Here is a 13,655-nt window from a genome sequence, read left to right as displayed (position 1 = left end):
TGACCTTGGCTCCTGGTGCCCTCCCTCCTGTTCCAGCCACCAGCAGCCTCCTGGCCTTCCCGAACTTGCCAGACACGCTCCTGCTACAGGCCCAGTGGGGCTTTCTTCTTTAGGATACTCACGAGACCTGCTAGCTCTCTGGCCTTTTGGTCTTTACTCAAATGTCAAGTGTCAAAAGCCACTGGAAGGCAGAATTTTACCTAAGACAGGAAGAGCCAGCTTAATGGTGAAAGCAATATGGTCTGGTGCTTCTGAAATACTTTAGTCACTAACCATGGAGAAGAAGCACCCTCTTCAAAATTATAGCCCACACCCAGATAACAGTGCTTAAATCCCTTCCCTACTTCAATTTCCTCCGTCACAACTGTCACCATCTTAAACACTTCATATTTTACTTATTCATTTCATTTATTGTCTTTCGATGACTAGGGCAGGGTTGGTTGGTTTTTTGTTTGTTTTGTTAACTGTTAACTGCTTTATCCCCAGCACCTAGAAGAGTGTATTAAGTATTTAATTAAGGGGCGCCTGGGTGGCTCAGTCAGTTGGGCATCTGACTCTTGATTTCAGCTTGGATCGTGATCTTGGGGTCATGGGATCGAGCCCTGTGTCGGGCTCCACACTTGGTGCAGAGTCTGCTTCTCTCTCTCCCTTTGCCCCTCTCCCTGCTCACATGCTCTCTCTAAGATAAATAATTTTTAAAAGAGTATTTAATTAAGCATTTGTTGAAAGGATAAATAAATGAACACCAAAATTCCTGAAAGAAATGATGTCTCTGGGCGCCGGGGTGGCTCAATCAGTTAAGGGTCTGCCTTCGGCTCAGGTCGTGATCCTAGAGTCCCAGGATCGAGTCCCACATTGGGTTCTCTGCTCAGCAGGGAGTCTGCTTCTTCCTCTGACCTTCCCCCCTCTCATGCTTTCTCTCTCTCTCACTCTCTCAAATAAATAAAATCTTAAAAAAAAAAAAAAGACAGGAAGAAAAAAAAGGAAATGATGTGTCTGGCGTGTTTTGGTAAAAAAGCAAAGAAACCAGCAACCCCACCTCATTTGGCCCCCCTCTTCATACTCCACCTCCTGCCAGGTCTCTATACTGGCCTTCTTTCAACTCTGCCTCAAATGTGCTCTGCTCTGTCCCAAGTTTGGGCTTCCAGATATTCTGCATCCTCTGTCCAGAACACTCTTCTCTCCACGGTCAACTTCCGGTCACTTTCAGCTAAAGTATCTTTCCCTTACCAACCTCCTCGTCAACCCAGACTCAAGGAGACTGCTCATTACATGCTTGCACTTCTTCATCAGACTTAACTATACTGCAATCAAATAACTCCTTGTGTAATTGCCAGTGGCTCTTAGTGGCTGTCTTGCTAAAATGTAAGTGCCGTGAAAGCGGGGCCTTGGTAAGTCTCATTCGCGACTGCATCCCTAACACCCAGGGCAGTGTCATACTCCTAGCAGATGCCCTGTAAGAATCTGCGGAATCCCAAGTGACTGAGTAGCCACGGGTTTGCATTAGATAAACCCTCTTCCTTAAAACAGGGTGGTTAGTCAATGAATGTAATGGATGAAGCCATGCAGAAATATGTAAGCTCATCTTACAATAAATTTCTGTAAGATACTACTCAGAAAAAGTTAAATGCAAAGTGAAGTACTTAAATACTTAAAATACACTTAAGGAAACTACCGCCTACCAGAATATGAAAGCAGTTTCACAATGAACGTCTTTCTCTCTCCAGCTTTTTATTGGAAGAGGCGGTAAATGCCAATTTGCATTTATCAATTAATGCTTAGCATTAACCCATTAGTCAATGCATGGTTATTAAAAATGAATTCCATTCCAGGCACTGCGCTGGGCATACAAGTTCAATAAGTGTATTAAGAGTCCAAATCCGTAGGGAAGGAAGAGAAAGTTTAAGATTCCTTTTGATTTTCTTTGTCTATTTTTCTTAAGTCAGAGAAAAGGGCAAGCATAAAACTGTTCCTCTGACAAAGCCCTGATCAGAGATCTGCTCAGATGAACCAGTTGAGGGAAACAGAGTTTAAGAAAAGGCTAAGTGAAACCACTAAGGGTGCTTCTCCTCCATGGTTAATGGCTAAAGTATCTCAGAAATCCCAGACCATACTGCTTTCACCACTAAACTGGATTTTCCTGTCTTATGTAATATTCTGCCTTTTGATGGCTTTTCTTTGCCTTCCCTACACTAGGAATCTGGCTACAATTCCCAAACTCTAATACACAGTTCTTTCCCTTGGAAGTTCACAACAACCACAAATGCCATCTTGGTATAAACAGCATACCAAAGCTTCAAGGTCACTACAAGATAGGAAAGTGGGTAGGTTTGTTTTTAGCTGTTAGGATAGCCCTGAGACCACTAAGAAATTCCTGGAACAGGCAGTGTTGATAAACGGACCAATGAGGAATAAAGAGAAGGCCGGTGGACTAGGGAAACAGGGTCACTCGATAAGGCCAAAACAGAGCAGTGAGCAGACCTGCTCTGTGGCGTGGCAGAGAGCAGGCACGATGTGGAAAAAACCAGGGCCTGGGGCTGCTCTTCCTGCTGCAGGACTAACCACCAGACACCAACTCCCTGAACGACATTGGTCCTCACCATCGCTATGTTCAAAGTGAAGAAATGCCCCTCAACTCTTCCCTGTGCCCGGGAGAGGGTGCAGTGGATAAAGAGATCTAACCAGACAGAACCTAAGGCTCTGCCAGGAACAGTGTGACAGCGCAGTGCTGCCCCCTGCAGGCAGTCCGTCGCTACTACAGAAGAACTCACTGGCTGAAACACACTCCAAGTAGTAACATACCCCATCGTGGCAGAGGTGGCTGTAGGATTATTCTTCAGTTCCTGCACATTTACCACTTGAGGGACATTCTTCAGAGTTGATTCAGTCAAAGTACTTACAGCTTTTTAAATAGAGAAGAGAGAGGCGTATTAATTGCAGTAAAGGATCACAAATTCCAGCCATATACAAATGAAAAACCAGGACAACAAACTCAAGCAGAATGTAATCTTATTATATAAAGGAAATCCAGTCTGGGCAGTTCTGCAGCTCTGTGCTCAATGGGACAGCTGGCCTACTCCATTAGTAAAGATTACGGGATGAGGTTTTGTGCAATTTAATCAAATGTACTAGTTTAGGGAAAAAGAATGCCCTGGCCATCTTTTATAGAGCGAAGGCACATGAATAAGATGTGGAAAACGGAGCTTGGACAAGAATGGGGGAAAAGGCCAAGAGGCCTGAATTAAGGAATGGCAACAGGGATGGGCGTGACACCTTATCTATGTTAGGCATGTCAGCTTGCATGTCTTTTTGGTCTTTCAATTTAAAATTGCGTTCCAAAACACTTAATGACATTTTATAATTAACTACTAAGAAAGTCTGAGCAAAGCTCTTTGATCAGTTTTTTGACACAGCTGAACGCGGTGGCCAAAGTGGACCGGGGGGTGTGTGGCAGCTCGCTCATTCCCTCCTTCAGAGAAGCGAGCAGGCTCTTCTTGCCTACGGCTACACTACACCTTAGGAATTTTTGTTTCCAAAATGATAACAGAAATCACACCACCTCCTGCTGAGTGGAATAATCCCACATCCTGGCAGATTTTATGTTTATAAATAATTGACTCAATCAGCTTGATTTGGGGCCTATTCAGCACAATGCCAAGATTCTGCTTCCTCCAAGTAACATTTAAAGAAAACATCGAAGACTTCTATTTTTTTTCAGAAGGCTCGAAGCTACCTTAAAAAGTTACCTTGTTTGTGCTCTTTCATATCTTTTATAGATGCCTTAATAAGGGTTTTAATATTTGAGCTTTTCTTCAGAATGCTTTTATCGTAATGGTAATCCTGTTTTTGTCTAAATCAAACCACTATGTCTCTTTAGTCTTTTAAAAAAGAACTGTCCAAAGTGATACGTGTTCTGAGCAGTGATAAAACTAAAAAATAATTTTATTCAACTAAAACAAAAATACTTGATTTATAGCAGTTTCTCAACTTTGGCACTACTGACATTTTCAGCCTGGATAATCCTGTGTTGTGGAGGTGTCCTGTGCATTTGAAGATCTTTTGCAGCATTCCTGACCTCTACCCACTAGATGCCAGCAGCACTGCCAACCACTGGGGAGGAGTGCGGGGTGCAAAACAGCCTCCATTTGAGAACCACGGGCTTGTACAAACATGACTGGTGGCAACTGAAGCCCTTGAGGCCAACTACCTAGAAATCCTAATGCAGGAAGTTCTGGATAGCCACAAAGCATTGACAAAATGCAAGTGCCGATGATGATGAGCTCATTAGAGTTTCCATCTGTAAAGGCTAAACTGGCAATCTTAAGAAAACACTGCACTGAAACAGAAAGAGCACAGGGTTGGAGGCCAGGTTCTGCTACTTATCGGCTGGGTCACCTTCACCTCTCTCCAAACCTGACATTACTCAAAAGCAAAATGGGTACACTAATACCCACCCCCCAGGGTGGCTGGGATCCTATGACACTATGAGACAATTCTAATGTTATCCAGTGATCTAACAGCAAAGATTAATTTGGGGCTTGAAGCAGATATTATTCAAAAGTAGGGATCAACAACCTCACCCCAAAACCACGGACTTTCCACTTGACTGGATGTGCCTGATCTAATACCTCCCCTTGAAATGAAAAAGTTTCAGATCTAGTCTCTGCCTTCTTGGAACCCACTCCCCGATATGGGGGGGAGGACTGTCCCGTCAGTCCTCTCTTCTCAAGGGCAGCAAAGAGAGCCAGCTGCCGCCTGGGACCTGCTATGCTGGCCTGCGGTGGCCAGAGCTCACGACCGTGGCTACCTGGGGCCTGGCTGGCCATCTGACGTCTCAGCGCTGCAGCGGCAGCTGCCTGGGGGGCCGAGAGGCTGTGCGAAGGACCGGGGGCGCCATGTTTCACGGTTTTTGTTGCAAGCATTGTGCTATCAGCTCCTTGAGGAATAATTTTGCTAGCAGATGTCGATACTGAAGGAAAAAGAAACACTAAGTGAGAGAGTGGGTCGGAGAGGAATACACAAAAGTGAAAGTGGCATGTCCTCCACTGTGAGGTTACAGGGAAAACACTAAGGTTAAAAATGCTTAAGCACGCACACAGAAAAGTACCAATAAACTCACGGGCTGGCACCTCTATCTTTCAAAGACGTCACATGCGATGTGCCTGCCCACGTCCATTAGCTAAATCTTTAACATGAGCACTTCCTCTGATACTGACCGAGATAGAACTTTCATGCCAACATAGGTCAACTCCCTGCTCTCTTCTCATAAAATCTCTCCATTCGAGTACCTCCCAATGGGTGTTTGTTCTCTGTTAGAAGTCCCTTCAATGCGAAGTCCTGACACTGAACTGGAGGTGTGACAGCCCAATACCGGTCACTTCTGAGAGCCAATACAGACACCGAGTGTGGCAGCTGGCAAGTTCCGGGGCAGCATATGGCTACAAGTAATGAGCTGAAATGAGCTAGAATTTGAAAGGCATGAGTGTGGATGTTGCTTTAGAGCGAGGCAAACAGCCTCCTCCTCCTACTCCTGAAAACATCATTTGTGCGTGTGCTGTTGTTTGTTTGTTTTAATGTATGTATGTAATTCTCTCCACCCAACGAGGGGCTCGAACTCACGACCCTGAGATCAAGATTCGCACACCCCTCCAACTGAGCCAGCCTGGCGCCCCACACCTGTTTTGAAACACCAGCTGGACTCAGCAGGAAAGCTGTGCCGGTGTGAGGCCTGCAGGGCCCCTTCTTCCTGCCTCTTTCAGATTTCCTGAATTCAGCTTCTAATTTCTGGACTATTAGCAGAGTGGGGCTGGACTTGGTGGTGGGACAGTATAATGGCCAGGTACGGCTCCTCCAGGAGACCCAAACCTAAGAGGGAGCTTGCTGTGCACTTACTAGATGTCCCCAGCACGCCAGGTGAACCATGAATCAGGTGAGATTTAGTGAAAGGCATTGCCTGCGGCAAGACACCAGGCTGGATGGAAGGGGTGCGCGCCACAGGCGCGTGCCGCGGGACCTGCGCCACCGTGTCGTCTTTACAGGATGCCCGTGTGTCTTCGCTCTCCAAAGACTGGGACACAGACGATGTGGAGCTGGCTTCGTCCAAGTCTTCATAGTATCTCTGAGACAGGAAGGCTGACCGGGACAGGCTGGCTACCAAGCCCGAAACAAAACACAAGTTAGACGATTTGGGCAAGTCTGCAAGCTGTGTCATTTCATTTTCACTGTCAGTAGAGAAATATCCAGTTGAGAAACACTTTAATTATGACTTATTTTAAGTGGAAGAAGCTGTTGTAGAAGGTGAACATACACGGTTTGGGGGCCCTGCTCAAAGGAAGCTTTGAGAAACCGAGCAGTGCAGGACAGGAACATTTTGACTGTCAAACAAAATGTGAAGTGAGAGGTGGGAGCCATGCTGTGCTAAGGCAGCAGACCTCGAGCCACCACCACAAGTTGTCACAGGCAGAATACCAACAAACCGGGAAAGTACCAGACAAGCTTGCACAGAAGAGCCTCTCGCCAACAACAAACTTCTAAGAATAGGTCACGCGAACTAGGGAAGACTGAATGCCCTCAGTCCCGGCGCCTCCAACATCCCCAACCCTCACATGATTCTTTTGAATCAACTTGGTTTAAAAAAAAAAAAAAATCCCTGAAACGAATCCTGACTTTCCCTCTTTTTTCCCTTCTATAAATGATAAAGTAAGGCCTCATGCTATTTTGGAATACATATAACTGCCATATACTGGAAAAAACATAAACCAAACCAAAGACCTAGCCCTTTCTCAAATTACTTAAAAGCACTGCTACTATTTACTGACTTGGTTGCCTCACAGGCACATCGCTTCAACTCCAGATTTTATTCGTCGCGATCAACAAATGCAACTGAAAACCCATGCTACCTGCTGGGGCTGCTGCACTGTTCAGTTTGGTGGCCATTAGCCATATGTGACTATTTAAGTTAAAAATAACTGAAAGTAATTAAATGAAAATTTCAAGTCTTCAAGCTTCGCCAGCCATATTTCAACCGCTCAACAGCTACATGGGGCTACCATACTGGAGTGCACAAATGCAGAACAGCTCTCATCACCAAAGGTTCTACTGGACAGCAGTGGGCCAGAGTGCTTTCATGCGAGTAAATATGCAGCAGGGTCACCTGGAAATTCCATCCATAACCACCAGCACCGCTAATAAAACTGCAGTGCATATTTTCTGAGAACTTATTTGGTGCCAGATGCTGTACAAAGGATCTACATAAATGATCCCATTTAATCCTCACAATTATCCTATAAATTAAAAATTGCTATTATCGGACTTTATAATTAATACTTAAAAAGTTAAGTATTTGCATAAGGTCCTGAAGCTGCTAAGTGATGGACCAGAATTCAAATCCAGGTGCATCTGACTTGAAAGACCATGTTCTTAACAATATTACCGAACCCTGTGCTGGGCAGAACTGTGACCCATGACCTTTGCTCCTGGTGCCACACCACGGTTATGTTTCCTCAGATGGCAAAAGGAGGTTACAGACATAATTAAGGTTACTAATCAGTTCATCTTAAAATTGGAAGGTTATCCGGGATTATCCAGGTGGGCTCAAAGTAAAGTCTCATGAGCCCTTAAAGGCAAAGAGGGGAAGCCAAAGAGGAAGTCTGAGAGCTGACGCCCGAGAAGTCCTCACCGTGCTCTTGCTGGCGTGCAGATGAAGAGGCCGGGAGCACACACCAAAGAAACACTGACCTCAGTCTGACAGCTGCAAGAAACTGAATTCCGCCAACAAGGGGAATGAGCTTAGAGGTGGCCTCTTCCCCAAAGCCTCCAGATAAGAACTGGGCCCAGCCAACATCTTGACCTCAGCCTGGGAGCCCTGAGCAGAGGACACAGTGCAGCCACGCTGCGCCTGGACTTCTGTCCCACACAACTGTGAGAGCATAAATAGGCGGTGCTTCAAGGCACTGCATCTGCGATAACTTGTAACAGCATGCAGAGAAAGTAAGTACAAACCCCACATTTGCTTAGGGCAACACTGCTCTAAAACAGTTCTCTAAAATCTTAGTTCCTCAGAGGTAAAAGCAACAGAAGACGATTCACATTCATTACCTTCAAGAACTGGACAGAGACTGACATAACTATGTAACTCCCAAGGTCTGATATGACCCAGGAGGTCTCGTGTTTCCTTCCTTCATCTTTGTGATGCCATTCGCTGACCTTGGGCAGAGGGAGACCCACTGAGAGATGCAACGGTTATGCTCACTCATATGGGCCAGGAGCCCGGCCCGCCCACCTTCCCAATGGCGCTGTCTTCACAGCTGATATGCCCACTCCCTGTTGGGATCAAGGATGCAGCTACCTTCCCGGCATTAGAAAAGGGGCTCCACTGAAACCTAAAGAATCTTCTTCTGCTTAAACTCTAACTCAGATTAGAAAAGGCAGAAAGCCACATTAACAGAAAAAAAGAAGGAAAGAAATCATCATCTCAGTAGACCCAGCAAACCTCACATCTCACGGGGACCTACAGAAACCGTTCCCTTTGAGCTCAGGACAAGGACGCCCACTCACCACTTGAATGGACTCTGCACTGGCAGTCCTAGCTACTGAAATAAGGTAAGAAAAATAAAGGACCAAAAAAGTAAGAAACAAAAGTATTAGTACCCATAGAGAATGTAACTCTTCCCACAGAAAGTTCAAGACATAGCTACAGACATTATTTGAATAAGGGAGTTTAGCCAGGTTGCTGGATACAAAGTCAACATACAAAAATCCAATATATTTCTATTATCACAGCGAACATAAAACAAAAAAAATAAAGAAAATGAAATTTAAAGAAAATCCACCATTACAGGAACATCAAAAATACTAAACTCATAGGAATAAATCTAACAAAAGATGTGTATGTTCTTCATGAAGAAAACACTGAAATTAAAAACACAAATAAAAACATACCATGTTTAGAAGCTAAAAGATCAACATTGTACAAATGCCAATTCTCTTAAGTCGATCTAGAGATTTAATACAATCCCCATCAAAGTCTCAATTTTTCTTTGAGGGCTGAGGGAGACAGAATTTAGCAAGACAATTCCAGTATTAATATGGAAAAAGAAAGCACCAGGAAGAGTCAAAACATTCTAGATCATGGGTCAGCAAACTAAAACCATGGGCCAGCTATCTGTTTTCACAAATAAAGTTTTATTGAAACACTGACATGCCCATTCATTTGTATACCGTCTGTAGCTGCTTTCCCATCACAAGGGCATAGTTGAATTAGGCACAACAGAAACCATGAGGCCAGCAAGCCTAAAGTATTTACTACCCAGCCCTTAAAGAAAAAGGTTACCAACTGCTGTCCTAGACTGCAGAACTTTCTGTGATGATAAAATTATTACTATCCTGTTATAGTAGCCACTAGTCACATGTGCCTACTGAGCACTTGAAATGTGGCTACAGGGATTATATAACTGAATTTTTAGCTTGATTTAGCTTTTATTAATTTACATAGGCTGCTGTATTAAGACAACACGGCTTTAGAATCTAGAAAAAGAACAGTACTGAGGTTTATTTCAATACAAGTTAATTAAGGCAGTGTGGTAGCAGTGGTTTCTAATCAGTGTATGACACCAAGAGACCTACATATAAGGATAACTGATTTACAACAAAGGTGGCCACTAAGCAGGGAGCAAAGGAGTCTTTTCAATAAACACTACTGGGACAGTCAGATATCTAAATACAAAACATGTGAGCCCTATTTATATCTTACACACAAATCAATTCCAGACAGTATAAACAAAACATGGTAGACCCATACAACGGACCACTACTCAGCAATTAAAAGGCATGAACTACTTATATATGTTATGCATCATGCATGAACCTCAAAAACACACTAAGTGAAAGAAACCAAACAAAAAAACTACATATGATTCCATTTATATGCAATTTCAAAAAAGGCAGATCCCTACAGAAAGAAAATAGATCAGTGGTTGCCAGGGGCAGAGGAGGGAATGACTATAAACAAGCACGAAGAAACTTCCTGAGTGGTAGGAGTGTTCTAAAACTGGAATGTGGTAATGGTTATACAATTCTGCAAGTTTAATAAAAATCATCAGACTCTAAACTTATAAAAGATGAATTTTATAATACATGAGTTATACCTCGATGCAGCTGTTTAAAAGAGAATCAATTCCAGGTAGATGGCAGATCTAAATTTGAAAAGCAAACCATTAATACTTCCAGACAATAATAAAAGTGCACGCATACTCTTGTTACACAGCGCTAGAGAAGGATTTCTTTCTTTTTTTTTTTTAAAGATTTTATTTATTTATTAGAGAGTGAGCGAGAGAGAAACAGCATGAGAGGGGAGAGGGTCAGAGGGAGAAGCAGGCTCCCCGCCGAGTCGGGAGCCCGATGCGGGACTCGATTCCAGGACTCCGGGATCATGACCTGAGCTGAAGGCAGTCGCTCAACCAACTGAGCCACCCCGGCGCCCTAGAGAAGGATTTCTTAAAGAGAACACAGAAAAGTACCAACTGCAAAAGAGAAGGATGGGGAAGTCTATTTTAAAATGAAGCACTTCTGTTTGCAAAAGACATCATTAAGAGGGAAAAAAAGTAACGAAGTGAGTACCTACAGCCCATATAACCAAAAAAGGGCTAGTATCCGGCATGAATACAAACTTTCGCAAATCAGTAAGACAGATTACCCAACAGATAAGTGAGCAAAAGATGCAATCACACACTTCACAAAAGTCAACAAATACGTAGTAACACATACAAGGGTTACATCCGAGTAGTTAAAAGGAAAAAGACTGACAACATTAAGCTTGACAAAAATGGAGAAAACTGAAAGAGCCATACCTTGATGGTAAAAGTAAAATAAGCTGGTACAACCACTCCGGAAAACGGTATAAAAGACTCTACTGAAGTGGGGCATGTGGACAGACCACTAGCTAACAATTCCATTCCTCGCCACGTGACCAAGTGTAAGGTGTACACATGTGCCTGAAGATGTTCAGAACAATATGCTATTCTATTACAGCCAGAAACTGGAAACAGTAAATGTCCACTAAGAGGAGAATGGATAAGCAAACGCGGCACATTTATACAGCCGGATACTATACAGGCCGCCACAAAACAAATGACAGCTACCTGTGCTGGCATGGATGACTCTGACAAACCTGATGTGCAACGACGGAAACCCAGCCAGAGAATAAACACATGGATGTACACAGCATGCAAAACCCCCAAAACAGGCAACACCAAAGGACAGTGTCTGAGGAGACACTGTTCAGGTAATAAAACTGACAAGAAAAGCACAGTTAAGGAGACTAAAAAGAATGACGACTTAATGCGATGTCCAACCCTGGACTGGATCCTTGATTTTGAAAAGAGTTGCTATGAAGGTCATAGGAGGGACAGTTGGCAAACTGGGAGTGCGGATTGCATATCAGATAACGGTGTTCTATCAATGTTAAATATCTTAAATCTGATCATTGCATTATTGTGTAAGAGAACATCTTGTTCTTAAAGAACACACGCCGGAATACTTAGGAGTAGTTAAGTCCTGTCTGTAACTTATTTCAAATAGTTCATCAAAAATAATAATATAAAGACCTGTACTCTGAAAACTATAAAAAAAAAAAAAAACCAATGAGAGAAATTCAAGACGACACAAAGAAATGGAAAGACGGGGGCGCCTGGGTGGCTCAGTCAGTTAAGCATCTGACTCTTGATTTCGGCTCAGGCCATGATCTCAGGGTCCTGGGATCGAGCCCCCTGTAGGGCTTTGTGCTCAGCAGGGAGCTTGCTTGAGATTCTCTCTCTCCCTCTCCCTCTGTCCCTTACCCCCCTCGCACACATACTCTCTCTATGAAATAAATAATAAATCTAAAAAAAAATGGAAAGACATCATGCTCATGAATTGGAAGAACAAATATTGTCAAATGTCTGTATTACCCAAAGCAATCTACACACTTAATGCAATCCCTATCAAAACGCCAACAGTCTTTCTCACAGAACTAGAACAAACAATCCTAAACTTTGTATGGAATCACAAAAGATCTCAAAAAGCCAAAGCAACCTTGAAAAAGAAAAACAAGACTGGAGGCATCACAATTCCAGATTTCAAGTTATGTTACAAAGCTACAGTAATCAAAACACGATGGTACTGGCACATTAAAATCTGACACATAGATCAATGGAAAAGAATGTAAAACCCAGAAATAAACCCACAACTACATGATCAATTAATCTTTAATAAAGGAGGAAAGAATATGCAATGGGAGAAAGACAGTCTCTTCAACAAATGGTGCTGGGAAAAGTGGACGGCGACATACAAAAGAATGAAGATGGACCATTTTCTTACGCCACACACAAAAATAAACTCAAAATGGATTAAGGACCTAAATGTGAGACCTGAAACCCTAAAAATCCTAGAAGAGAGCACAGGCAGCAATAGCCATAGCAACATCTTTCTGACATCAGCCATAGCAACATCTTTCTAGATATGCCTCCTAAGGTAAGGGAAACAAAAGCAAAAATAAACTATTGGGACTACATCAAAATTAAAAGCTTCTGCACAGCAAAACTAAAAGACAACCTACTGAATGGGAGAAGATATTTGCAAATGACATATCCCATAAAGGATTAAAATCCAAAATACATAAAGAACTTACACAATTCAACACCAAAAAACCAAACAATCTAATTAAAAATGGACAGAGGACACGAACAGACATTTCTCCAAAGACATACAGATGGTCAAGAGACACATGAACAGATGCTCAATATCACTCATCATAAGGAAAAGGCAAATCAAAACTACAATGAGATATCCCCTCACACCTGTCAGAATGACTAAAATAAAAAACACCAGAAACAAGTGTTGGTGAGGAATGTGGAGAAAAAGGAACCCTCGTGAACTGTTGGTGGGAATGAAAACGGGTGCAGCCACTGTGGAAGACAGTATGGGGGTTCCTCAAAAAATTAAAACTAGAACTACCCTACAATCCAGGAATTTGCACTACTGGGTACTCGCCCAAAGAAAAACACTAAATCAAAGGGATACATCCACCCCTGTGTGTGCTGCAGCATTATTTACAATAGCCAAATTATGGAAGCAGCCCGAGTGTTCATTAATAGATGAATGGATTAAGAAGATGTGGGGTGTGCGTACAGACATAAAAAAGAATGAAATGTTGTCATTTGCAACAATATGGATGCGTCTAGAGAGTATAGTGCTAAGCGAAAAAGTGAGTCGGAAAAAGATTAATATCATGATTTTCACTCATATGTAGAGTTTAAGAAACAAAAATGAACAAAGGGGAAAATAAGGAGAAAGGAGGGCAAACTAAGCAAAAGACTCTTTAGAGAACGAACTGCTGGTCACCAGAGGGTAGGAGGGTGGAGGATTGGGTGAAACAGGTGACAGGGGTTAAAGAGGACACTTATCCTGATGAGCACTGAGTAACGTATAGAATTGTTGATTCACTATATTGTACACCTGAAATTAATATAACACTCTATGTTAACTATACTGGAATTAAGATAAAAAACTTAATAAATATATTAGAAATAATAAGAATAATGTGAGCATGTGTGGTAGAGAGGAGAAAAATAAAGTTAATTGTGACCAACGTTACTAGGAAATATGGGTGAAGGGTAAGT

General features: G+C 42.8%; 1 protein-coding gene across 5 annotated transcripts in view; it reads right to left on the bottom strand.

Moving 5' to 3' along the window:
- NUP214 (nucleoporin 214) overlaps nucleotides 1-13,655 on the bottom strand; it is a 101,565-nt gene that overhangs the window by 51,220 nt on the left and 36,690 nt on the right. For all 5 annotated transcript variants that reach the window (XM_028090580.2, XM_028090579.2, XM_028090581.2 and 2 more), the window contains exons 22-24: nucleotides 5,893-6,150; nucleotides 4,808-4,969; nucleotides 2,803-2,902 (exon numbers count right to left, since the gene is read on the bottom strand). In XM_028090580.2, the coding sequence (XP_027946381.2) occupies nucleotides 2,803-2,902; nucleotides 4,808-4,969; nucleotides 5,893-6,150 (520 nt within the window). The remainder of the gene's footprint in view (nucleotides 1-2,802; nucleotides 2,903-4,807; nucleotides 4,970-5,892; nucleotides 6,151-13,655) is intronic.

The sequence above is a fragment of the Eumetopias jubatus genome, unplaced genomic scaffold (genome assembly GCF_037043125.1).
Source record: "Eumetopias jubatus isolate StellerSeaLion01/CBP00866 unplaced genomic scaffold, mEumJub1_p1.0 scaffold_15, whole genome shotgun sequence".
In the NCBI taxonomy this organism is placed as follows: Eukaryota; Metazoa; Chordata; class Mammalia; order Carnivora; family Otariidae; genus Eumetopias; species Eumetopias jubatus.
This window is presented reverse-complemented; position numbering and strand designations above follow the sequence as displayed.